General features: G+C 45.4%; 1 protein-coding gene and 1 pseudogene across 5 annotated transcripts in view; one reads left to right on the forward strand and one right to left on the reverse strand.

Moving 5' to 3' along the window:
- TM6SF1 (transmembrane 6 superfamily member 1) overlaps nucleotides 1-7,833 on the reverse strand; it is a 26,594-nt gene extending 18,761 nt beyond the window's left edge. The window contains exons 1-2 of one of the 4 annotated variants that reach the window (XM_089906715.1): nucleotides 7,104-7,272; nucleotides 2,109-2,212 (exon numbers count right to left, since the gene is read on the reverse strand). In XM_089906715.1, coding sequence (XP_089762841.1) covers nucleotides 2,109-2,212; nucleotides 7,104-7,195 — 196 coding nt within the window. In that variant the 5' untranslated portion in view covers nucleotides 7,196-7,272. Of the gene's footprint in view, nucleotides 1-2,108; nucleotides 2,213-7,103 lie in introns of all 4 variants that reach the window. The other 3 variants (XM_022554584.3, XM_022554586.3, XM_022554589.3) reach the window with 3 other exon arrangements.
- LOC111164741 (uncharacterized) overlaps nucleotides 1-27,292 on the forward strand; it is a 43,055-nt pseudogene extending 15,763 nt beyond the window's left edge. Inside the window, exon 3 of the transcript XR_016391986.1 lies at nucleotides 50-27,292. The product of XR_016391986.1 is annotated as an uncharacterized LOC111164741 (transcript). The remainder of the gene's footprint in view (nucleotides 1-49) is intronic.
- Nucleotides 27,293-27,998: the final 706 nt, after the last annotated feature.

Below are 27,998 nucleotides of genomic sequence, written 5' to 3' on the forward strand. Positions count from 1 at the left end.
CCTAAGAGCCTGGCGTTCACCAGTAATGATTTATTTTCATGTTTTCCAGAAGATACTGTGGACGTTGTCAATATGGACTAAAAGAACGTACCTCCTGTGCATGCAGCTGGATCTCTGCCCGTGTTGTGGAGCTGGGAGAGGACACCCCCCGACCCAGGGAGTAGCGAGTGACAAAGTCACCCACTGACTGTCCCAGAGGATTCTACCAGCCTGCCCCACCCATCCTCCACTTCCTACACGTGGCTGCCAGGGCCACATCTGCATCCCACCTGGGTAGCGGGAACAAAACCATTAACCAGTGGCCAAGGAAGCACAGAGGTGACCCCCAGGTTTAAAACATGGACTCAAAAGAGATCATTCATCTCAATGGTTACCAAGCAGTCTGCCTCACAGTGTGTCCAACGCACTTGCTTTATCCCACACTGGAGATCCGAAAGACAGACAGCGGCTGACGTGCAAGTGACAGTGGCTTTAAGAAGAAAGGCCAGTGATTTTTTTAAAAAATGGATACGAGATGGAACCGATGAATGTTAAAGAAGGAAAGCCGTAGCATCTTAGAGAATCTCACTAAGGTTGTGAGAATCTCCTCAACGGGCTGAAAACTACCAGCAACAAACAGCTTAGGAATAATACTTTTTAAACAGTGAGTGGTCAAATTTAGTGTGTGGCAGTTTGTCAATAAAGCTGCACGTTCAAGTTGTAACAAATCGGTGTCAAACTATGTGATGGGCCTGGATGGTAGAAAAATCTGATGATGAGTATCCAAACAGCTGTGAAAAAAGAAACGGAGAGGAGAGAGGGGAAGGTTAACTCACAGAGAAGGGAAGCTGGCCTTGCCCTGAGTCTGCGTTTACATCTTCCCCAGAAGGAGCAGAAGGCCCACGCGTGCCCGGCCCTGGAGACCCTGCCTCCCCGGGCCTCTGTGCAGGCCTGTGGTCCAGATCCCGCTGACAGCGATGAGCCATCAGGTGATCAGCCACTGTGTGTCTCCCAGGAGAGGAAGCCTTCAGCACATGCTCATTCGGCTATTCTACCAACAATCGCCGATGCCAACAGGAGTGTCAGACGCTGGGTCAGAGATGGCAAGGACATTCTCTGCCCTCCAGTCTGGCCCTGTGGCTGCAGTGACAGACATGAGGACAGAGGGCTGAGGGGGTAGGAGCAAGGGTCCTCCACCCTGAGGAGTTGGGAGAGACATGAGCGCAGCTAAGCGTGGGCTCCACGGAGTGTGGAGGGGGTCGGGGGAAGACGGCAGCAGGAGACCAGTCTGCAGAGGGGGGCAGAGGCCAGATCAAAGGCAGGTGGAGTGGGGCCTTGAACTCAGACAGGCCCAGCTCATCTCCTGACTGGCTGTCAGGTCTTAGGTAAGTTACATCATTTCTCTAAGCTTCAGCATTTTTTACATGCAAGTTGGGAGAAATTGTGCGGGTCAGTGCTGTCTCACTAACTGTGACCTTGACCACGTTTCTTAGCACCCTCTGAGCCAGATTCTTCATCTGTGCAGGGAGGACGTTTGTTGTGAGGATTAAATAAAATGATACTGCTAATGCGGTCAGAGTCACACCAGGCACACCACAGGTGCTCAATCAGTGGTGTTTTTATTCCTTTAACATACAAGCGTACTTGCCAGGCAGTGGTCTAAGTACTTTACAACTAGTATCTAATGTTGGTACCAACCCTCCATGCTAAGTATTGATACTATTATTTTCCTCATTACACAAATGTGCAAACTGAGGCTCCATATGGCTACGTTCCATGCCAGGTGGAGGGCGCTGCAAACAGCAAGCTGAAGGCAGGAAGCCAGGAAGGAGCTGGTAAAAGAGCCGAGGTCAGAGGTCAGAGCATGGCTGGGGACAGGGGAGAGGAACGGAGGGGTGTCCTGCCTGGCCCTGGCAGTGACCTTCCCTCCACCAGGCTCCCAGCTGTGACAGGGTGGGGTCCACAGCCTGGGAGAGACTTTAGCTTACAGGAAAACAAAAATACTCCCACTCTTCCCGCCGCTTTACCAGGGGGCTCAGAGTATTCACAACCACAGAGGGAAAGAGACTGAGGCCCCAGTGTTGTGCTCTTAAGTGGACACAAAGTGTTTCCCTCCCATGGAGACATACCATAGAACAGTGGGTCCCGGGGTGGTTTCCTTTTGACCAGGACACGAGCCAACAGGGCTACCAGGAACAGGATGAGGGCAGCCACCCCTACAATTGTCCAGGAACTGCAACGACCAGAACAGGGAGGTGGTCACTTATCAAAATAAACACACTGGTGTATGGAATTCCCTGGCTATTGAATGCATTCTCTCACAGCTCTGCCTCTGCCTATCCCTCAAGCACTGTGGAGTTCATGAAGTTTATCCGCAGCACTTGGGCCCCTCTGGGCTGCCCCTGTGACTTTCAGGGACCGGAGGTACTAGGTCCTCACTCTCCTGTCATCCTGCCCACCTGGGTGAACCATGTGTCCAAGCGCCCTCTGCTGCTGTCCCGCTGCCTCTGTCCACCTGCTCCTCCAAGCCCTCTTCCCAGTGTCTGACAGGTCTAACCACTGAATCTGCCTCCTCTCTCAGGGCCAGCTGGAAACCCTCAGACCGAGCTCCAGGGAACACACAGGAGTCACAACTACATACACCTTCTCGGTAGACAAGCCACAGGCTGTGCGTATAATCAAAGGGGCCAGAGGACGAGGCCAATCCAAGGAGGGAAGAGCCTAGGCCGGGCCTAAAGCCAGAATGATGCCAGCACCCCAACACCCAGGAAGCCAAGCCAACATGCAACCCCATGCCCAGGAAGCCAGGGTGAGGCTAGGTTGGGCACAGCCCCTGGTCTTTCTCCTGGGAAAGGGCGTGGCACCAAGGAGACTGGGGAACAAAGCCCCTCCTCAGCAGGACAGCACTAGGGCACGAGACTTGGTGGAGTTAGCAGTCAAGGGACCTGGAGTCTAGTACCTACTCTGCCACTCCCTGTGTGACCTTAGGAACATCATGTCATTTCATCATCTGTTTTTTAATTCATTAAAAGATATATTGAGGGAAAATGCCTTGCACACCCCTCTGTGCCAGGCACTGTGGATGAAAAAGAGACCCCTGTCTACATGGGGGGAACCTATCTCAATAGGCTCTGAGCTTCCTCACCCAGAAGGCTACCTCCAGTCCTAAGAGATGTTCTCTCTCTCACTCCTCCACACCAACAAGGCATCCAGTTCTAGACAAAGCACCACCTGGCCCACTCCCATGGCCTGCTCCACTCCTCAGTAGCCCTTGAGAGAGGCTGCAAGCACCACTCCTTAGCCAAGAGCCCTCCACACCATCACAGAGGATTTCTGGATAACGTTTGCCACATGCCCCGGGACTTCTGGAAAGTATCCTTCACAGCCCACCAATACCTACTAATATCTGAGGGACGAACTTATGCTGAAGTTCACTCCACACACCTACAGCTGGAATGGGTGCTAGGCACCAGTCAGAAATCTGCCCCTAATGTCAGAGAGGTCAGTCAGGAAGTGATCCAACTCCTTGCAGGTAGATGGACCCCAAGGAGACTGGCCCCAGGTCCAGGAAAGCTGTGTCCCCAGCACCTGGCCCCAGGACCCACTTAAGAGTAAAGGAGTGGGCTCTGGGCATCAGCAGTGCCCAGATTTCCAAATGCCACCCTAGACCTACAGAATCAGAATACTTCAGGGGCGGGGTATGGGAACGTGCAACCTTTTCCAAGAAACCTGGATGAGTATGCACAGAAAGTCTGCCTCGGGACCTCTTTTAAGGTGTTCAGGAATTGATGGATGAATGAGGGAGGGAAGGAAAGGGAGAGGAAGAAAGGAAGGAGAAATGGGATGGATGGATGGTAGATGGATGGACAGATGGATGGATAGTTGGATGGATGACAGACGATGGGTGGTGGGTGGAGGAATGGATGATGGATGGTGAATGGATGAATGGATGGACGGACGGATGGACAATGGACGGTGGATGGATGGGTGGACGGACGGATGGTGAATGGATGACATAGTTCTATGACAAGAATGAGGATGACCATGTCAGTGACCAGGTAAGAAACTGAAATAGGAGGTTTCTAGCGGTACACATCAGTGGATGCTCCAGGCTCCTCCTGTAGGGATGAGACAAAAGAGGAGAGGATGGAAGAGGAAGCTAATGTGGGTCAGGAACATGATGCTGGGCTGAAGCATCCGGTGAAGAGGGAAGAGGATAGGTGTGTGATGTAAGCTGACGGACATTTTAATCACAGCCTGAGACAGGTAGTGGCCAGGAGACAACTCCCATCCCTGCTCCTACCAAGGACCTAGGCTCGCAGCCAGCACTGTCACACAGCTGGTCCTCTTCTGGACTATGAGAGAGCAGTGTGAACTGGTTCACGGTGTCCTCTCACACTCTCCACCTCTGGGGGAGGAGCAAAAAATGAAGAGAAACTGGGGCAACAGATCACCTGTGTCTCCCAGTGACAGCCAAGTGCAGGGCCTGCTCAGAACAGGGAGAAATGGATCCAGCAGGGACTCGGGGTGTGGGGGGAGGGATAAGGGCTGCCACTAACCCAAGGGTGGAAATGTTGTTAGTCTTGGAATGTGTGTGTGTTTTGGGATGGGGAGCGGGGAGTTACTGATGCCCTTCCATGAACAGACAGCTACTGAGCGGGGTCATGTATGGGTGAGTATGAGCAGAGTGTTTGTGTGTGCGTGTGCGTTTGTGTGTGTGTGTGTATTTGTGTGTGACAGAGAGAGAGATCCCACCCTTTTCTGACTCCTCGACTTAATCTGATTTTTCTGTTTTTCAGGCTTTTGTAAAAGGTCTGGTGGGAAGGAAGCTTCAACTAAGTCAACTAATGCAAACTTAACGGGATGCCCACTAGGCACGAGGCCCCGTGCTGGGCAGGACAATACTAAGGGGAGCTATGGCCTGAGAAGGTAAGTTCTGACCACAGGAAAGTAACTCTTGTGGGAAGAGCACAACCCAGCCGGGCTCAGAGGAGGGAGAGATCACATCTGCTTGGAGGGACCTGGAAGAGGAAGAGGTGGCACTTTCCTCTGGGCCATAAAGCCCAGGTGTGGCTTCAACAGTCAGCTACAGGGAGGAAGGCATCCCCATCAGAGGGAACAGTGTGAGCAATGGCGAGGAGGTGGGAAAGTTAAGGAGTGTCCCAGGGGCACAGAACAGTCCCGTGTGGCTGAAGCACCAGCACAGTGGGCTGGGCTGGTGGGCTGAGGCAGAAATGCACAGGGCACTGGGGCGGGAAGGGGACCTCCCGTGGGAGGCTTTGCCATGGGCTGGGCCAGAGAGGGCCAGTGCCAGGGGAACAGGAAGGAGGAAACACGCTAGCCCAGCCCGGGGAATTAGGGGGAAGGAGACAGTGGGAGGGCTGGAGGGAAGGAGTGGAGAAAGAAGAAGGAGGAATCAAAGGCTACTGGGATTTTAACCTGCAGGAGGACAGGAAGAATGGTTGGAACCAATTATTCCAAACTCTGCAGGGCTTAGCAATGTGCTCAACAATACACAGCAATACATAATTCACCATGTGTTCAGTAAATGCCATCACCATCCTCCCAGAGGCTGAGGCCAAAATCTCAGTCATCCTCAGATCCTCTCCATGCCATGGGATCCTTCAACAAGCTGCACTGCCCTCCCTCCCAAATATCCCAGCACCCAGCCACATCCCTCTCCCTGCACTGCTCCCTGTTCCCCTACCTGGAAAGCTCTGTCCCCAGATCTTCCTGTGGCCACCTCCTGCAGCTCAAGTCACCTCCTCCAAGAAGCCTTCCCTGACCACCAGTCCCCCCCATCACTCTCATGTCGCCCCATTTTCTGTGCTGATGTCTATCTCAACACATGCCTCCCCAATCTCTTGTGGTTTGTTCATAGCTATTTCCCCAGCACCTGGAACAGTGCCAAGCATAGAATATGTACTCAATAAATATTTGCTGAACTGTCCATAATGCCATTTTAGGAGGGCAGGGTCCTCCATGCACTATATTCACAGACATGTGACATTCACTGCCCAGAGATGCTTCTTCCAGGAGTTGTGCCCCAAGACTGGGTCAGACCAAGGGCTGTCACCGCCCATGCCTAGGGAGCACTCAGTATGGATGGGTGCCATCTGGATAAGGCTGTCAGCAAGTGGTGGCCCCAGGAACAAGAGAGGAGCAAGTCACCGCCCTGTGGGCAGACACTTCTCTACAGCCTGCAGGTCTGGAGGGTGTCTGCAGCATACAGACTGATGCAATTTCCTTAGCACCAACTCCTGTGGGAAACATAACAGGTTTACTTCCTCTTCCCCGCAGATAGCAAGAAACATCAGCAGGCCCGGGGGTCTGTCTGGCACCTTTCCCACTGCTGGAGCGGGCTGGCTGCTGACTGGTGCCCATTGCTTGGCCAGGGATCCCTCACAGAGGAGAGGCAGGGCTTTGAACCAAATCCATATGCGGCCTCCTTCAGCCCCACCCATTTCCTTAGCATGGAACTGCCCTGCCTCTCTGCCTCGCTGCCCATCCTACACAACACCGCGCCCTTACGGCTTTTTGGATCCCGACAATAGGATGCAAATATAGGCCATTTGACAGACAGGAGAACTGAGGCCGGGCCCCACGGTTAGTGCCAAAGCCAGGCCTAGAACCCAGGTCTTTGTTTGTTCGTTCTGGGCTATTTCTGCTAGTCATTCACAACAGTTTCTAAAATTAATACGAAATGACAAGTATGCGTGTGTGCATACATGGAAACGTTCCTGAGAAATGCGAAACGAACAAGGCACAGCCTGAGATAAGACCAAGCTCCCAAGTTGTCGGTGTGTGTACCGCCCCACCCCTGCCCCTGGGCACTTGAAGGTTAGGGGCATTGCCTTATTGACCTCTGTAACCCCGGATACCTGGCACGGGGCGGGCACAGAGCGGACGCCCAGCACTTGCCCCCAGAATTGCGCCGAATGTCAGGGATGCCAGCCTAAGCGAGGACCCCGGCCCGCACGACTCCGGGCGCCTCCCCTCCTCCGGCCGCCCGCGGGGAGCCCTGGAGGCCGGCGAACCGCTGCCCTGCAGTTTGCGGCTCGGCCCCCTCTGAAAAGTTGCTGGGGCTCCTGACGCGCCGACCCCCGCCGCGCGCACCCACTCACTCGTGCTGGGCCGCCAGGTGGTTGAAGACGTAGGTGACCGGGATGGCCGAGAGGGACAGCACGAAGACCCCTGTGGCCGCCGAGGCACTCATCGCCACCGCCGCCGCGCCGCTTGCCCTTCACCGCATCCCGCGCGGGCGCCCCGCCCCAGCTTCCGGCTGCGCCCGCGCCCCTCGGCCGCGCCCTTCAAGGCGCCCCGCCCAGCGCGCCCCCCGCGCTGCGCCCTCAGCAGCGCCCCCACGGCTCGCCCGCCCGCAGCCTCCTGGTAAGCAGGGCAGGTGCACAGGCCCGGGAGGCCCCCTGCCGTCCTCCCGCCCAGGGCTGCTGGGGCTCCACCGCGAGCGCCGGGCGGCGCCGAGGAGCGGCGACAGCCCCCTGACCGGGGACAGGTGTCCCCGGAGGCGCGCGCTCTGCGGGAAGGCGGCGGACCTGGAGGTGGGCGCGGGGCCCCGGCCCTGGGCGCAGCCGGGAGCTTGTCATCGACGAGAGAGGCTCTGAAGAGTGTCTGGGCCGAACTGCGGGCAGGCAGAGGGTGGAGCCAGACCCGGGGGTGTCAGAGCGGGAAGAGCCCGCGAGATCATCCACGTGGGGAACACTCGGGCCGGGGATAGGAAGGGATAAATGATCCCGAAACCTTGGAACCTCTCCACCGGAGCAGCCAACAACCGGCAGCGAGCAGTGCTCCTACGCCGAGTCCGAATTCCGGTTTAAACCCCGTCTGCTCACTCACCAGATGTCGACCTCGGTCAAGTACTTAACCTCTCTGTGTCTTTTCCCTTCTCTACCAAATGGGAATAACCCACGTCAGTGTGATTGTGGGATTCACTGAGTTAATAGGCATGAAGTGCGTGCCCAGTACTAATCAGTACACTGCTATCACCTGCAATTCCCATTTTTACTTGGAGCTGACACTCCGAGGAATACGATTTAAGAGACTAGAACGCTATTCATTTCTCTTACAGGTAGCGTTCCTGGAAGCCAGCTTACCACCAGACAGCCTGCCCTAGTTCATACAGAGTACAAGGAAGCCAAGGACTCTGCCCTCACACTGCTGTAAGACAGACAGACAGACGCCCACTCGTTACAGAGAATAATGCGGGCCAAGCCTGCCCTGGCTGCTTGACCTTGCTGCCGGGCGGCCTCAGACAGCCCCTGGGACAGAGCCTGGAGTCCTCTACTGGCTGGGAAAGGGAAGGGAAGTGAGTTTCAGACAGAGGACAGCTCAAGCAACCAAGGGAAGCACATGTACTTAGTGACCTTACACCTGCTAACAAGCTGAAGACAGCAGCAGCTCGTTTTAGAGGTGAGAGAAAAGAGTGGCAAAGAGGCTCTGAGCTGCCCCAGGGCCACTCAACTTTTCAAAAGCCAGCTTTCCCAATCCTCTATCCCAGCGCTTCTTGGAGGCTTCTCAAACTCTGAAGACATAATGATAAAGCCTTGGCCCAAACTGTGACACATCCAAAGCTTCCCCAAGTGATGTCCTTACCTGTGACCTGGACATCATCCCCTTCCACAGCTACTCCTAACCTTTACCAGCTCCTTAAACTCTTTCCTCCTCCCGGAGGACAAATACCTCGTCGGAGACCCCTTCTCTCCTCCCAGCCAGTCTCCCAGGCCAGCCCAACCCCTCCATCACCAGCCAAACCTTGCCGAATCAATCTTGCCTTCTCTCTTATACCGTGAACCCCTCTAGCCACCCTGGGTCCTTCCCCTCAACCTAGACACATGCTCGTGTATGATCCAGTTTAGAAAACTGCACCCTTGACCTGTGTGTCCTCTCCATTTGCCATCTTCTCTCTTTCCTTTCCCATCCATGCTGGGTTGTTGTTGTTATTGTTGTTGTTTTTATCCCCTTTAAAACTTTTTTTTAACATCTTTATTGGAGTATAATTGCTTTACAATGGTGTGTTAGTTTCTGCTTTATAACAAAGTGAATCAGCTATGCATATACATATATCCCCACATCTCCCTCCCTCTTGCGTCTCACTCCCACCCTCCCTATCCCACCCCTCTAGGTGGTCACAAAGCACCGAGCTGATCTCCTTGTGCTATGCGGCTGCTTCCCACCATCTATCCATTTTACATTTGGTAGTGTATATATGTCCATGCCACTCTCTCACTTCGTCCCATCCATGCTGGGTTTTAATGACCGTGTCTGTGCTAATAGATCCCATTTTATCATTCGTAGCACTGATGTCTCCCTTTAGCGCTGCTCCCTGGCATTCCACGGACACCTCACCCTCAACATGGCCAAAATGGAATTCCTCGTCTGCCGCAAGACCACTCCAGCTTTATCTCATCTGGTGGCACCACCATTCACCTGGTGATCCAGAAAACTGGCAGTCCGCATCGGTTCTGGCCAATCCCGAACTCCTATGATTACCACAGTCCTCCTGTTACTTCCCAAATATCTCTCAAGTCTGTCTCCCTATCTGTACCATTGCTGTCTCAGTTCAGGTCTCTACTATCTTCCATGTGCCAGCCTCCTCCCCTGTCTCCCTGCCTCTGACCTCACCTGCTCTAGAAGACCTTACCTGGCCGCCCTCCTGTGCCTCCTCCACCCTCTCTATCAAGCACCCTGCTTTGCTTTCTTCATGGTACTTTACTTATACTGTCCAAAATCATCTTGTTTACACGTCTGCTTCCTGTTCTGTGTCCCTCTCTCCATTATGATATAAGCTCCCTGAGGTCAAGAACCTTATCTATCTTGTTTACCATTCTATTTCCATCACCTAGACTAACACCTGTATGGAGCAGGTACTCGAGAAACATTTGTTCACAGAATGAACGCTCTAGATCATCATAGTCTGACGGAAATATAATGCAAGCCACAAGTGTGAACCGCATGTGTAGTTTTAAATTTTCTAGTAACCACATTAGAAAAGTAAAAAGACAGAGGTGAAATTAATTTTAATAATATATTTTATTTAACACGATATGTCCAAAAGATGATCATTTCAATGGTCATCAATGTCAAAGGTGTTAATGGGAAACTTTACATTCTTTTTTTTTTTTAATACTAAGGCTTTGCAATTTTGTGTGTATTTTACAGTATAACTCATTTCAGGCTAGTCACATTTCAAGTGCTTAATAGCTACCTGTGGCCAGTGGCTTCTGTTTTGGACTTCACAGTTCTATATGTATTCCTCCTATCTTATCAAGCTGGCTTCGGTTATGCTCTCTGCTACTTTAGGAATGGGTGTGACAATTAAATCACTAACAAGAGGACTCAAACATCCTCAGAGAGTCTACCATGTTTCCAGCATTGTTCTAAGAAGTGGTCACACAAAGATGAATCAAACACATTTCGCCCAAAAAGACCACAGTCTAGTGTGGGAAAAACACATGTAAACAATTAGCATGCAAGGTGATAAAAGATTTATGTACAAATTGCTGTAGGAATCACCAATCTTGTCTGAAGGAGTCAAGAAAAGCTTCAGAGAGGAGTTGAGGCTTTAGACCAGCCTTGCAGAACAAGTAGAAGCTGGATAAGCAGGCAAGGACTGGTGGGGTTTTCCAGAAAATGGAAACAACACATGTGAAAGCCAGAAATGTAAGAGAGAGCATGCCAGTCAATGAACTTCAAGCTGTTTGCTCTGGTTGGAAACACTCGTGCATGAGGGGGGCTGGTGGGAAGTGGCAATGGAGAGGTGATCGGGGATTCAGTCTCAGAAAACCTCAAGGGCAGGGAGCATTTAAGATTTATGAGTAGGAGGAGAGGCTGACTTAATCAGAGTCACTTTTTTGGAGGAGGGGGGCCCTGCCACAAGGCTTGTGGGATCTTTGTTCCCTGACCAGGGATTGAACCCTGGGCTGCGGCAGTGAAAGCACGGAGTCCGAACTACTGGCCTGCAGGGGAATTCCCCAGAGTAGCATCTTCAAAGATCTGCCTGGCAGCTGATGTGGACCATGGTTTAGAAAGAGGAGAGGTAGGAGGCAGGAAGTCCAGATGGGAGGCTTATCCTAGCAAGAGATGCTGAGGACCTGAACCAAAGTGATGGCAATGAGAGGGAAGAGGAGGGGGCAGATGTGAAAGATCTGGATAGGAATTGTAAGAGGAGAGAGCTGGGAGAAGGGGGCTTGAGGATGAGTTTGGCTTTGGATACGTTGGGTTTCTAGTACCCATGGGGCTCCCAGGAGGAGCCGTCCCATAGGCAGTTGGGGATACTGGTCTTTGGCACCAAGAGAAGCACAGGCTGCAGATACAGATTTGAGGGTCACCGGCCAAGAGGTGTGGCTTAAAAATCAAGGAAATGAATTCAATGTCCAGGAAGAGGGTAGAGTCAAAGAGAATGGTAACAGAGGCCACCTGAGAGGGGCTGGTGAGCATTTCCATCAGCAGAGCAGCCCAAGGGCATCTGAACTCAATGGCAGAAGCATCCAACATCCCACACCTGTGAGCTGCTCCCTAGGAGTCTGCCAGGGACCCAAGGGCCATGGCAAAGCTTTGGGGTACTTTGGTATGCATGTTGGAGATTATATTATTTTGTTGACAACAATTTGTCTTAATGCTGAAAATATGAGTGGTCAGAATGCTTGTAGTGGTGAAGAAACCCTCCGCAGGTTTCTGGGGAGGGCACAAACCCAGTGAATATAATCTCATTCTCCAGCACTGCAGTACTCTGTAAATTATAAAGGAATTCCATCAACATTATCCTATAATCTTCACAGCAGTTCTCTGAAGAGTATGGAGCCATTTATGGATGAAGACACTGGGGCTCAAAGAGGTGAGGCAACTTGCCCAAGGTCAAAGGGCTAAGAGAGGGTGCACTTAAATTCAGATTTGCTGACTTTAAGTCACTATACCCATTATGCCACAGCTGACCAGCAGCAAAGCACCACATCGGGCACCTTAGAAATGGTGGGTGGACACCCTACAAATTTGGCCAGTTGACTCATTGCTTTAGGAGGCTGAGTTCTGGAGTTCTGCTCTATGCAAATCAGTAATTATTAAGTTGCCCCTCCTCTTGAAAAAGGGTTGGGTATGACTTAAAATAAAAGGCATTCAGACAATAAATTTGTTTTTTGATTTTCGGTTTTTGTTTTTTTAGGACCATCCATCTTGCAAGCCGTGAAGGCTAATATTGTAGCTGTGAAATTTGACTCCAAGCTTCCTGGAAGCAAAAATAGACACACAGAGGTCTGTACTCTGCCCATTCCCTGATGAGAAAGACAGTTTTCGGTGTATTGGTTCAAAAGAATTGACAAATCTGGAATTACACGGAAGGGCCCCTGACCGTGTCTGCTTCTGCCATGGAGGGGAAGTGAAAGCAAAACATCAGAGAACCTGGTCACATAGGAAGTAGGAACTAAGGAAGAATACTGCTGGGCAGGAACTGAGGGAGCACAGTGAGGCTGTTCTGGAAGAGTGTAGAAGTCAGCCCTGTGTTCACTCGTTAGTACCCAGCCCCAGTGGCATCTTCCCCTTTCACATGCTTCAGTTTTCCACTATTTTTCTTCCTTCTTTTTTTCTTTCCTTTTTTTCCTTATTGAAGTATAGTTGATTTACAACATTGTGTTACTTTCAGGTGTACAGCATAGTGATTCAGTAATTTTTGCAGATTCTTTTCCATTACAGGTTATTACAAGATACCGGGTACATTTCCCTGTGCTATTCAGTAAGTGCTTGTTGCTTATCTATTTTATATATAGTAGTTTGTATCTGTTAATGCCATACCTCTAATTTGTCCCCTCCCCTCTTCCCTCTCCCCTTTTTTCCCCTTTTTTTATCCTTCTGATAAAAGTTGTGATTGTGTTCTTTGGAAAGGCTGAACACTCTAGGCAAACGTAAATGGGACAAACAGATTGCTCTGTGGGGTGTATAGAGACAGAAAAAAAATGACCTGAGAGTGACCAGGGCAAGGGTACATATCTTAGTGGGTACATTACCAGGGTCTTGTCCCGAGAAGGGACCAGAGAGTGACCAATCCACTCAAAGAAACATTAAGTTATCCTAAACACTAAGTCACATTAAACACAGGGTTTGTCTTTGGCCACAAGCGCCCTGACTGTCTTAATATGCTACAATGATTAACATGGATATTTTTGGGTAGTGCCAGGCATAGAGCAGGTGCTCAATAAATGCTAACTGAAGGGAGAGGTAAAGTTAGTATGTAAAATGTTTGTCAAAAAGTCTTGTGCAGTTGCTAGATGAGATCTGCACCATTGCCCTGGGTTTCCTAGCAATCAAAGCAAAGAGGGAAACATAATGTTATAACAGTCACAGTGTCCGTAAGATAAAAACAGATCATAGGCTCAGAAGATCTCTCTCATGGCTCCTCTTAAAGGGAACACCATGTCATATAGTATGTCCTCAGCAACATTCCTACAATAAATATAGAAATCTAATTCTGAACAGTTGTCTCTCAGTATGTCTTCAGTGCAGGTGGCTGGCATATTGCCAAGAGTCACTCAGTGCAAAGGAGCCAAAATAATTCCTCACAGATAAGCAGCCCTCAGAAGGTTTGGTTTGGTTCGGTGATAAATTTTACGATATCTGGGGGCAGAGGCGGAAATACCTTCCCGGCAAGCACACCACCACTTCCAGTCCAAGCCCAGAGCATCAATGGGTTTCATTGATCATTCACCAATGATCAATGAAACCTTCTCCCATGGAGATTGGACATCACCAATAGGCTTCTTCTCACTTGCCAACTTAAATCGATCTGCCAGCTCTGATCAAAGGGTATTCATGAATATCCTTCAGGCGATGTTCTGTGAATATTATTTCATATAGTAACATCTTAATACAAATGAAGCAACAGAGAGTTTGAAATTACAGTGGCTGGCAAGAAAGAAGAAACATTCTGAGTGGATAAGTAAGGACAGAGCATTATGGTTTGACAGACAAACAAATGGAGGGTAATTTGACACTCTTGCATGAAAAGGATGAGCATGGGACAAACAAACCCGAGGTTGCTGCATTGTTCAGACCCTCCTGAGGTATAACAAAAAAGACCTCACATGTCAGGGTTTGGGTTAGACAGAACCCATTGGAGGGGAGGTTGAGGGACTTCCTTGACATTTACTTTTCCCCTCTAGATACCTTTTCAACCTCTGATTCAAGAGTTAAAGTAAAAGTAGTTAACATAAGAATAGTTAACATAATTAACTGGCCAATAAATACATTTTTTAAAAAGACTAAGCAATACAGTGCTTGAAATAGGAAAGAGTACTCCTAGTAGACCTGAAATCTGAAGGATACATAGAAGATTGTGGTAGCTGTTACTTTGCTGGTGTCCTGAACCACACTTCTTAGTATTTGTGCCCTTTGTAGTTCCCTACCACACTGACTCTGGACTTGGCAGGTGGCTAGCTTGCTCTGGCCAATGGGACATTAGGAAGCATAATTTAAACAAAAGCTTATAAGAGCTTTTGCCCATTAGAGTCTGTCCTCTTATGGTGCTCTTTCTTGGAACCAGCCACCATGCTGTAAGGAGGCCCAAGCAGCCATGTGGAAAGGACAACACGGAGAAGAACCAAGGCCCCTGGCTGACAGCCCAAGCTGAGATCCCAGCCAGCAGCCAGCACCAAACATGAAAGAAGGTTAGTTTTGACCACCCAGCCATCCCAACGTCAACACCACATAAAGCAAAAGAGCTGCATGGTCAACCCACAGAAGCATGAAAAATGAGACATTTTTGATGCTTTAAGCCATTAAAGTTTGAGGTGGTTTGTTATGCAGTCATGGATAACGGACAAATAGGAAGCAGTAGTGGAGAAAAAACAGAGGCAATTTAAACCTGAGACACCAAAATTCTTCCCAAGGGAGATAAGGAGCAGGTCCAAGTTCAGAGTCAATAAATGCAGAGTAGGAAGGGTTTGGACGAGCATTGAGGAGCAGTATTGTGGACAGCTCAGATAGTCAGCCCTTCCTTCTCTCCTGGCACGAAAACGTAGTAGGTGAAAGCAATGGCATTCTCCCTCATCATTAATCAAAAAACCTGCTCTCTAAAGAAAGAGGGAAATCTGTTCAGAAGATGTCTGAGGGGGCCAGTAGGAGGGCCTGAGAACTAAGCAGAACCCTGTTAGAAATTCTAAAGGGCTCTGCCCCCAGAATAAAACCCACTTGGACAACTGTGAGGGTCTCTAACTTGACTACTTCCCTCTTATCCTGGTACCCTAAAAAGGTGTCTATCTTCTGAAACCCCACATGCATAGAACTCTCAGACAATTCTGTCAGCCAGGGGAGAGGTCTGACAGGGACCAACAAATCTGCCAAGATGTTCAGGAAAGCTACCCACACTGCTTAACATAGACCTTTATTCATAACTATAAGCAGAAAACCAAGGTTGCTAAATATATTAGGAAAATCAGCAGCATGAAAGAGAAGGCCCAGGTTGAACCAATAGAAAAACTGACCTTGGCGGAAACAGAGACAATTTAAGAAAGAAGAGAGAACTTTATAAAAATTGCAATTAACATCCTCAGAGGCATTGCAGTTGAGAAATGGTCAGAAGTGGCTAACAGAAAGGAACAAAGAACAAGAAAAAGTTCTAGGAAATTAAAAATGGGATTGCAGTAGGGAAAATTCAATTCATGGGCTGAAATAATAATTTGGACACAGCTAAAGACCAAGCAGTTAATCTACAATCAAGGAATCTCACATAATATAGAGCAAGAAAAATAAAGAGGCAGAAAATATAAGAGCGTGAAGCAGGGACCCAAGAGGTCCTGCACCTGTCTTATTAGCAAAGAATGGAGAAAATAGAGGAGAGAAAATAGCAAAGAAGTAACAAAACAATATCTTCTTAAGCTCAAGAAATACACAAGTCTTCAAGACTGAAAAAGCCCACTGAACAAAATTAAAGAAAAAAGACTAAGCTCTCCCCACCAGCATTCCCAGAACCCTTTACACTGATCTACTCATTCCTTTTTCCCATAGCATATTTCACCTTCTGGCATACTATGTAATTTTCTTATCCATGCATAAGAAATATGCATGTTATTTTCAGCCTGTCTCCCTTGCTAAATTGTCAGCTCCAGGAAGGCGGGAATCTTTGTCTGATTTGTTCATTGTCCAGTGAACCTAGCACCTTGAACAGTGCCTGGCCTTTAGCGGGCATCAGTAAATATTTGTTGAATTGAATTAAAATCTAGATAGACACATCCTGGTAAAATTTTATAATTGTACATGTAAACAAGAAATCCTAAAATCTTTGGAATTTCCTACTAAAGAACAAGACACAGAACTGTCATCTAACATTAACAACATTGAATCCTGGAAAACAGAGTAGTATCTTCACAGTTAGCAAGGAAACCAGTCTCGGACCTAGAATTCTAAACCCTGCCACACTGCCAGTAATTTGTGAAGGCAGTAATAAGGCATTTTCAGATATGCAAGAACATTTACTATCCATGCATCCTAGATGACAGATTATGCCAGTATATTTTCCAGCAAAATTTTTTTAAAAGTTCAAGAAAAGACAGCATGGAATACAAGAAACTGAAACCCCAAGGAAGTGAAAAAAGCCAGCAAGAAATCAAAAGAATTGATCACGTTGGGATGATTGAATGGATCTCCCTGGACTAACAATGTTTAAATGACATGAGGATTTACATTTATTAATATTCTCTGGCTTCAATCACACGAATTGTTTCTTTAGTGACTAATATTTACATGTCACAAAACTATGGTATTTAAAAGTTTTCTAGGGACTTCCCTGGTGGGGCAGTAGTTGAGACTCCACGCTTCCACTACAGAGAGCATGGGTTCGATCCTTGGTCGGGGAACTGAGATCCGTGGTGCAGCCAAAAAAAAAAGTTTTCTATTTTTGAAATAACTGGAAAACAGTTACAAAACAAAATGTAAATATTGTAAACCTTTACCCTGTAAGAATCACAGCTACAAAAATTGAGAGGGGCTGACAGAGAAGAAGGTGTTTCAAAGTCTTTTTTTTTTAAATAAAATTGAAATTGAAATCCCCTTCCCAGTCCCATTCCTCTCCCTCCATCTCTAGAAGTAATCACTACCCTGTAACTGGGGCATATCCAGTCTTTATTTATATATGTCTCTATACATGTAAACAATATATAGTTATTTTATAAAATTTACATAAATGATAATATTCTTACATATTTTTTTCACTTAACATTGAGTTTTTGAAATCCACTGATTTCTATACACTTGTTCATTCATTTTCACTGCTAGAGCATTCTACTGTATGACCATACCACAATTTATTTTTCATTCCTCCACTAATAGATCTCAGAATTGTTTTTAATTTTTCACTTCTATAAACAATGCTGTAATGAACATCCTGTGATTCTCTCCTGTGCACACATCAAGAGTTTCTCCAGGTGGCAGTACTTAAACACAAAACAGCCAGGTCAAGGTGTGCATGTTGTTTGGAGCTTCTTTACACTTGTTCAGTCCAGGGTCAGTTTCCTGCAAGTTTCTTCATTGACCTGATGAGCTTTGAAAGCAAAGGTCCTTCCCAAGAGTCGGTGAGATTGGCTCTAATCCAGAAGTTCTCAAAGTTGTCTCCAGTCTACCCTCTGAGAAACACTGCCCTAATCCATGGCTGGAGACAGAGAGTATCTTCAAATCCAAATCAGATGTCAGGAAAAGATGCAATTGATCATAAGAAGAATCAGATGGGAAAGGTCAATAATTTCCCCCAGAATATTCTGGCAGAAGAAATTCAGATCTCAAACAATGGTATAGAATGGCTACAGTTTTACAAGGGAGAGCTTCCCCCACTACTCTGAGCTCAGGACATGACCTATGATCTTTGTCTTTAGACCCTTTTGTGGTGGGACATTTTTTGCTAGTTCACACTTTCATCACCGGTTATGTCTCCTTTAAAGGTCCCAGCTCTCTGCAGGATGTCAGTTTCAATGTTCTGCATCCAGTGAACTCAAAGCCAGGTCGCCTAGACTAGTGTAGACATAAAAACCAGGTTTCCAGGTTATTGAAATGACAACCTCCCTGGAGCTGTAGGCACTGCATTTCTCACTGACTCCAGGTCCCAGACTTTAGTTTTAGCCTCTGGGAATTTCACTTACTTTCTTGCAGTCTAGGCTACATGTTTAAGTGCTCCTGTTATATTGTATCCAGCATTTAGGTGTTTTTATTTTATTTTTATTTATTTATTTGGCTGTGCTGCGTCTTTAGTTGTGGCATGCAGGATCTTCACTGCCACATGAGGGATCTTCAGTTGTGGCATGTGGGATCTAGTTCCTTGACCAGGGATCGAACTCTGGCCCCCTGCATTGGGAGCGTAGTCTTAACTGCTGGACCACCAGGGAAGTCCTCCCATTTAGGTGTTTTTAAGTGGGAAAGTTTTCAGATTATCTAGTCCAGATAGCTCAGGACTTTAACTCAAAAAAATTAAACTCTCAAGCAAGAGGTGAAAATAAAAAGGCATTTTCAGAAATGCAAGGTCTCAAAAAATCTACCTCCCTTGAGCCTTTTCTCAGAAAGCTACTGGAGAATGTGTTCCACTGATACAAGGGAGCATACAATGTAGAAGAAGATGTGGGATTCAGGAAACAGGAGCTCCAGCCCATGAACGGGGCTGAGGGATCCCCCAGGAAGATGGGGTGACAACTGTGCAGGAGCAGGCCTGGAGAACAAGCAGTCCAGTTTAGGGCAGAAGGGAGGCAACTCCAGGAGAACTGTCTCTAGAAAAAGATGTAACTATTAGGTTACCTAGTATGTTTGAAGGTATTAAAATATGAAAAACTCCAGAGACTTTGAAGTAGTGAGAGGAAATAGAAAACTAAGCAAACGGCCTCATCTTCTATAGTAGAAAGTCAATAGATAACATCCAAACCTGAAAAAAATCAAGAAATTCCAGTGTAAACATGTTATTTAGAAATATGGGGCAAAAGCAGGCATTAGAAGATGTTGCCTTCAGGGGCAGAATTCAGGGATGGGGAAAAGAAGGGAAAGGGATTCTGGTTTTCATTTCAAGCCACATACATCTATTTTTATTAAACAGATGTATAACTTTGATAAAAATAAATCAGTAAATAAAAGAAGTATGATGACATAATGCACAACATTAATATCATTTTTGAGCTTCACATCAAGATCCAAAACAGGTGTCTTTGCATAAGTATTCAAGAGATTAGTCATTTTTCCAAAGGCAGTTCTTTTTTTTAAGGCCGCACTGCGAAGCATGTGGGATCTTAGTTCCCCGATCAGGGATTGAACCCTTGCCTCCTGCAGTGAAAGCGTGGAGTCCTAACCACTGGACCGCCAGGGAATTCCTCCAAAGGCAGTTCTTAGTCCTTTGATATTCAAATCACCTTCTTTGAAGAACTTAACACATTTTTATCCTTGTCTCTTATTTGCTTCATTTGTTAACTGGTTTTATAATCAAATTTTCATTTGTGAATAAGCCATTCTCCAACATCCCTTTAATCAACTTCATGAAATTCTGCAACCCCACAATCCTGGAAAGGATGACTGGCTACTAAAAAAAGCCATTGACTCAATGGCAGAGGTAAACTCTGGCTAGTCCAGTGGGGACTGATTTCATTATTGACTGGTTTGTTAGTGAATATGTTGGAAGGCTGTTGACTTCTGCTACTTTACATAAACTCAAACGGTGGGGTCTTGACTAATGAATAATCAGACAATAAGAATTCTGTTTACGGTAAAACTGACTGTCCCAACTGTCATATTCACTCCTCACTCATTGGTTCACCACCTGCCTGATGTCTAGTGTAGAAAAGAAATGACATATAGGCAGGAAGCAGAAAGGAGAAGTGGGAAGGAGTTACAGAATGAGGACTAAAGAAGCTGTATATTGGGCTTCCCTGGTGGCGCAGTGGTTGAGGGTCCGCCTGCCGATGCGGGGGACACGGGTTCGTGCCCCGGTCTGGGAAGATCCCACATGCCGCGGAGCGGCTGGGCCCGTGAGCCATGGCCACTGAGCCTGCGCACCCGGAGCCTGTGCGCCCGGAGCCTGTGCTCCGCAACGGGAGAGGCCACAACAGTGAGAGGCCCGCGTACCGCAAAAAAAAGAGAAGCTGTATGTTTTATAATCAGCCTCCAAGTACTGGAGAGCTCACTGAATTCCCTATCCAAACAATCACATTTAAAACATTCATTCAATACACATTTATTTATTGAATAAAGATGATGTACCACATATTCTACTAGGCACTGTGGTTATAAAAAAGGAAAGTGTAAATAAGTGACCAACCCATTCACAGTCTACAGAGGACTCAGGCCTATAAAAAAATGATCACAGTCACAGCTGTATTTGAGAAGGACAATAATAATAAAGATGAAAGTTGCCCCAGGGAAGGAATCATTAATTCAACCAAGGCGTCTCAGAGGAAGTAATCTCTGGAGGACCAAGGCAGAGAGGGCATTTCGGAAGGAAGTTACCTACCACATATGGAATGGAACGGAGGCTAAAATACCATAGCACGATCTAGGAAGTGCCAGCCTCCTTGGGGTACCCCCGGGGTAGACAAGTGAAATTTTTAAGATGGAGAGGGACATGTTCAGTTTGGCCATTTTAGAAGATTATTCTAATAGGTGTGCAGGGTTTGAGGTGAAGGGGAATGAAACAGGAGGCAAAGGGATAAGAGGAGCAATAATCCAAGCAAGAAAAACGAAGGCGTCGGGCTTCCCTGGTGGTGCAGTGGTTGAGAATCCGCCTGCCAATGCAGGGGACATGGGTTCGAGCCCTGGTCCGGGAAGATCCCACATGCCATGGAGCAACAAAGCCTGTACGCCACAACTACTGAGCCTGTGCTCTAGAGCCCGCGAGCCACAACTACTGAGCCTGTGTGCCACAACTACTGAAGCCCGTGCGCCTGGAGCCTGTGCTCCCCAGCAAGAGAAGCCACCGCAATGAGAAGCCTGTGCACCACAACAAAGAGTAGCCCCCTCTTGCCGCAACTAGAGAAAGCCTGCATGCAGCAACGAAGAACCAACACAGCCCAAAACAAAAACAAACAAATAAATAAATAAGAAAACAAAGGTGTCTTGAACTAGGGCAGCTACAGTGAGAGTAGAAAGGAGAGACTAGGAATAGAATCTACAGAGCTTGTTGATTAACAGGATGTGAGAGGCACGAAGCAGAGAAGAATTTAGGAGTGGCAGCTAGCTGGGGAGAAGGAAAGGGACAGGGGAACTCAGGGGACGAAGGTACACTGAGATATATGGAAACCTATCATGGTTTTTCTCAGAGGCCTGGAGACAGGGTCCTCCTTCCTTGTGCTTGTTGCTGCCCAAATAAAATCAAATTTTATAAACTGAGAAATAAAGAACACAACTGTGTTGCATTCTGTATGTTGTGATCTGTTGAAACAAGAGGCTAAAATCAGACAGCCAGACATTCTTTCCACTTGAGTGCCAGGATTTCAGCTGGGTTTTTTAAGTTAGCAGCAATTAACACATAAGGATCTGAAGGAGCTTCCGGCAAAGGAGATGTCAGCTCAGTTTGATGCATTTGTGGGACTCCAGGAGGAGATTTCTAGTAGACGTTTGGATATCTAAAACAAGTATTATGCTTATAAGAATGATCAGAGATGAAAATATAGATTTGAGAATCACCTGCATTAGCTGAAATCATGGGAACAGGAGAGATCATGCAGAATATGTGGGTGGAGGGGGAAAAAAAGGGCGCCAAGAATGGCATCCTGAGTAAACCAACGGTTAAGGGTGGAGACAGAAGAGGAGCTCATCATGCAGGAAAATGAAAAGGAAAAGTTAGAAAGGTGAAAAATCATAAAAATATATCACAGACCCAGGCAAGGAGAGTGTCAAAGAGTTAGGAGTCAACCATCACACCCAGTGAAAATGGTCCAGTGGTTAGGACTTCGCCTTCCAATGCAGAGGGTGTGGGTTCGATCCCTGGCCGGGGAGATAAGATCCCACATGCCTCGTGGCCAAAAAACCAAAGCATAAAACAGAAGCAATATTGTAACAAATACAATAAAGACTTTAAAAAATGGTCCACATCAAAAAAAAATCTTAAAAAAAATGAAATGACAAAGATTTAGCAGTTAGGAGATCTCCAGCAGCCTTAGAGGTGCTCAGAGGAGTGGTGGCCAAAGCCATCCTATTGTTGCTTGAGGAGTGGCCAGAAATAAGAAAGCAGAGTGAATACTGTGATAGGAAGGAAGAAGAAAGGGGGACACTTTGAGGCTGACATGGGGTTGAGGACCTCTTTCCTGTTAGGGGAAATATTTACATATTTGTGGGTACCAGGAAAAGGTGCTGGTGGAAGAGGAGAGTTTGAAGTCACCAGAAAGAAAAGCAAGAGACAGAACAGCAGGATAGTAAGGGAATGAACTGAAGAGCAAAGGTGGAAAACTTAGCCTTGGGAAGAACGGAAATGTCCGAGGCGGATGGGAAAAGAATAAGCAGACCTACTTATAACTGGGTTGATCCAGTTTCTGTTGAAACTGAATTGGGAAATCAATAGAGATGGGCAAAGTTAAATGAAATGTGTTCATATAATAAGCCTGGTCTATATTTACTTTGCTGTAACCAGAGAGGCAGCCTATTCTAATGATGTGGACTCTGAAAACCAGCCTGCTGCTTTGAATTTCACTTCTGGCCATAACATGCTTTTTCATGGAAGGTCATATTTATATCGCTGCAGCAGAATCACAGCAACTGTGCTCAGTCTCCATGGCTTATTTCAAAGATTCAAAATATGTGGGCCAGATAATTCCAGCTCTTCAATGTCCTTGGAGCCCTAATATTATTTTTATGAACACGACAACAGCCTTGATAACGTGGTGTAAACTGGACTAATTTTAGTTATTTATCTTATACTTGACTGCATCAAACTAATATGTGAGACCGCTAATAATAAAGTACAAATGGAGATTTAAAATAGATTAAAAAGGGGAAAATCACAACTGTGATAAAAATTTGAAAACTCTTCAGCCTCTACAGTAGTTACAGAAATGTAAATTTGAAAAATGAAGCACCATCTATTAAATAATCAAAAGCAAAGTCAAATTATTAAATCTATGTGGTGTAGACTTTAGCAGAATGGAAATTGCCAGGGAACATTTAAATTGGTTCAGTTCTTTGAATAATTGCCAATATGTATTGATCATTTACTCCACCTCAGGCGCTGTTTTAATGAGTAGTCATGTAATCCTCACTTACCACTCTGAGGTAGATCATGTCACTGTTATAAATAAATCTCCATTTTCCAAATAAGGAAACTGGAGCACACCGTTAAATAAATTGTCCAAGCAGGTCATGAAGCAAGTAAGTGGCCAAGCTGTGATTCAAATGACCTAGACTGATTACAAAGCTCTTGCTCTTAACTAATATTCTATACCAGCAGGACCCCTTTACAATCCTTTTTTTTTTTTTGCCATGCCCCGTGGCTTGTGAGATCCTAGTTCCCTGACCAGGGATTGAACCTGGGCCCTCGGCAGTGAAAGGCAGAGTCCTAGCCACTGGACCACCAGGGAATTCCCAACATTCTTAAAAATTATTGGGCCCTTCATGATAAGAACACTCAACAAACCCACAGCTAACATACTCAATAATAAAAGACTAAAGACTTTCCCCTAATATCAGGAACAAGACAAGGATGTCTACTTTCACCACTGCTGGTCAACAACACTATACAGGAAGTCCTAGCCAGAGCCATTTGTCAAGAAAAAGAAATAAAGGAATCCAAATTGGAAAGGAAGAAGTAAAATTAACAGATAATATGATCCTGTATATAGAATATCTCAAAAAATACACACACAAAAATCTGAGATAATGAATTCAGCAAAGTTGGAGGATCTAAGATCAACACTCAGAAACCAGCTATATTTCTATATATTAGGAACAAGCAATCTGAAAATAAAATTTTTTTAAACAATTCCATTTGTAATAGCATCAAAAATAATAAAAACAGTTAGGAATAAATTTAGCCAAGTTGGTGCAAGACTTGTGCACTGAAAACTACAAAACATTGCTGAAAAAAAATAAAGATCTAAATAAATGGAAAGACGTTCTGGGATCATGGATTAAAAGACTTAATACCTTTAAGATGGCAATACTACCCATTACAATCTACACAGTCAATGTAATCCCTACAAAGATTCAAATGACTTTTTTTTTGTTTTTGCAGAAATTGACACACTGATTATAAAATTAATAAGGAATTGCAAGGGGCTCTGAATAGCCAAAACAACCTTGAAAAAGAAAAACAAAGTTGGAGGACTCACATTTCCCAATTTCAAAACTTACTATAAAGCTACAGGAATCAAGACAGTGTGGTACTGGCATAGGGATAGATATATAAATAATTAGAATAGAATAGAGAGTCCAGAAATAAGTCAAAAAATCTATGATTAATTGATTTTCAACAAAAGTGCCAAGACCATTCAATGGTGGAAAGAATAGTCATTTCAACAAATGGTGCTGGGACAACTGGATATCCACATGCAAAAGAATGAAGTTAGTACTCTACCTCATACCATATATAATAATTAATCAAAATGGATCATAGACCTAAATGTAAGAGCTAAAATTATAAAACTTTTTTTAATTGAAGAATATTTGATTTACAATGATACATAAAATTATAAAACTCTTATAAAAAAACATAGGGGTAAATCTTCATGCTTTGGATTTGGCAAGAGATTCTTAGAAATGACACCAAAAACATAAACAACAACAAAAAAAAACTAGGCAAATTGATTTAATCAAAATTAAAAGCTTTTCGCACAGATGTAAAAAACAAACTAGTGGTTACCAGAGGAGAGAGGGAAAGGGGAAGGGCAAGTTAGGGGTAGGGGACTAAAAGATACAAACTACTGTGTATAAAGTAGATAAGCAAAAAACATATATTGTATAGTACAGGGGATTATAGCTATTATCTTGTAATAACATTTAATGAAGTATAATCTGTAAAAATACTGAATCACTATGCTGTATACCTGAAACTAACATAATATTGTAAATCAACTATACTTCAATAATAAATAAATAGGTAAACAAAATTTTAAACTTTTGTACATCAAAAGATACTACTAAGAAATCAACTATATTCCAATAAAAATTCATTTAAAACAATGTACTAACAAGAAAGTAAGAATACAACTTACAAAATGGGAGAAAATATTTATAAAACATATATCTGATAAAGGTCTAGTATCCAGAATATATAAAGAACTCTTAGAACCCTACAACAAAAAGACAACCCAATTTAAAAACGAGCAAAGGGTTTGAATAGACATTTCTCCAAAGAAGATATACAAATGGCCAGTAAATATATGAAAAGATGCTCATCATTAATCATTATGGAAATGCAAATCAATACTACAAATGAGATACCACTTCACACCCACTAGGATAACTACAATTTTTTAAAAAAAAAAAGGAAAATAACAAGTGTTGAGGATGTGGAGAAATTGGAACCCTCATACATTGCCGATGGGACTGTAAAATGATGCAGCTGCTGTAAAAAACACTTTGTCAAAAAAACAAACAAGAAAGTCACCACTTTGTCACTTCCTCAAAACAGTAAGCATAAAATTATCATTTGACCCAGAACTTCTACTCTTAGGTATCATACCCCAAGAAATTAAAAACATGTATTCCAAGAAATACTTGTACATGAATGTTCACAGTAGCTAAAAGGTGGAAACAACCCAAATACCCATCAAATGATGAATGAATAAAAAAAATATGTCATATCATACAATGGAACATTATTCAATCATAAAAAGGAATGAAGTGCTGATACATGCTATCGTGTGGGTGAACCTCAAAAACATTATGATAAGTGAAAGGAAGGTCACAGATTGGATAATTCCGTTTATATGAAACGTCCAAAATAGGCAAATCCATAGAGACAGAAAGCAGACTAGCAGTTACCAGGGCCTGAGGGGAGGGAAGAATGGGGAGTGACTGTTTAATGAGTACAGAGTTTCCATTTGAGGTGATGAAAGAAAATGTCTTAGAACTAAATAGAGGTCATGGTCGCACAACACAGTGGACTAAATGCCACCAAATTATGCACTTTAAAATGGTTAATTTTGTGTCATGAATTTTACTTCAATTTTTAAAATTTATTCATTAAAGAAAGTATTGAGCACCCCAACAGCTTTTGTTTATGTGGGTCTATCTATCGATATTTGTTGTGTTGGAAATTTAAACTGGAAAATTTTAAATATCTTCATTCACTTAAAAATAACAACAAAAAGGACTATATAGAAATAAATATTAAAAATTTAAAATAATGACAGGTAACATTTTTATTTAAAATAACTATATTTTCTACAATAGAAATTAGTGAGAAGATAGTATTGTTTTACATTTTTGAAAATCTCTTTAATGTCTGACTTAATAGAAGACAGCTGAATTCTCTGCTTCTGAGTTCAATCTGTTACAGGATCACACTGTCAGGCAGCCTTTGGAAAACCTCACTGTACACTCCTGAGAGAATGAGAGCGAAAAAGGCAAGTATTGTCCTCCTGTTATTATGAAAGTAGTTTTGACCTCACAGATACCCTGAAAGGATCTCCAAGAACCCCAGGGGCCCCAGGCATATTTACAAAATTGCTGCTGAAACAGGGAGGGCCCACTTCATGGGCACAGGACCAGTGGAGGCACACAGAGCCCTGTGCTCTAAAGAGCCCCACATTTGGGGTTTAATGCTCTGTAGTCGCCATCATGAAGTTCTTAAGAATTTAATCTTTGAATTTGTGTTTCATAAGTGAAATCCAGTGGGACAATGGGGCATGCACCAGAGGCTTGGAGCCTTGGCTCATGCACTGTCCCCCACTTCTGATGACTCCCTGCCTCCCAGGGACCAGCTTGAGCCACCCACTCCCCCCACCTTGGTGCGTTGGGCCTTACCTGGCCTGCCTTCCTGCCCAGCAACCACTGGCACCCCCGTTCCTGGTGGGAGCCTTGGCTAGGGCATGGGAAGGATCAGAGTTGGGCACAGTGCACTCGGTGGTGGCTCAGGCAGCTGACCTCACCCCAGAGTAGAAACACCCTGGCCTCGGGGCAAACCTCTCACCCCTCCCCAAATCTAGATACCTACCACGTCGTGGCACGAAGATTGCAATACCTTTGATGTTCTCCCATTCCTGTGGGTGAGGGCAACTGGCCTATGGGAAGGGGACATTGCTGGTCTCGCCAGGGAAGGGAACCTGGCAGCTGCTGTGCCCCGTGCATGCCTGCTGCCAAGGAGACTGCCCCCTAGGGAGCCTGTAAGGTCTGCACTCAGCCTGCCAGTAGCCCTGGGCCCAGGGGAACCTGACATTAAATAGCAAATTAGAAACACCAGGACAGGTGGAGGGAGGATCGGGGAGGGAGAGACAGTGAACAAAAGAGAAAAGCTTTTTATTTTAGTACCTTTGTGGAACTTATTTACTGCTGTTTGAACCAGGGCCCCCATTTTCATTTTATATGGGATGGCAAATTACATAGCTGGTCCTGTATGTAGACTCAGGAAATAATTAAGACACTTGAGTGTTCCTGCCCTCGGTCCTAATAAACCTACAAGAGTAAATTATCCTAAGTGAATGAATTCAAAGGGGAATTAAAAACTATAAATAAAGGTACTTAGAACAGATGTATGTATTTATAGTCAAAAATAATAATCTATGATTGATAATAGAAAAATGACTGAGAAAAATTAGTTTTCCTTTACCCTCTAAAATCTGTTCCTCCCCTAATCTTCTTCATCTCATCTCTGTCCACTGAAAAGAACTAGAAATAATGACCAATCCTGAAGAAATGAGCTTCCTTAGAGGCCAGATTCTGGTTTCTAAATATATTTCCTATTAAAGGGAACCGAGGCTCCTTAGAGAAACGGCTGATTCCAGGTCTAGGGCAGCAGATGTACATCTTGACATACTACAAAGCAAGGAAGCTCTTAAAGATGATTGCCAACGGGTCATAAGACTCAGAAACCCAGTACTTTCAACAATTCCTGGCAATTAATATGC

This window comes from Delphinapterus leucas, chromosome 2 (genome assembly GCF_059928025.1).
Source record: "Delphinapterus leucas isolate spDelLeu-1000000601 "Yukka" chromosome 2, BTC_Dleu_Yukka2, whole genome shotgun sequence".
Classification (NCBI taxonomy): Eukaryota; Metazoa; Chordata; class Mammalia; order Artiodactyla; family Monodontidae; genus Delphinapterus; species Delphinapterus leucas.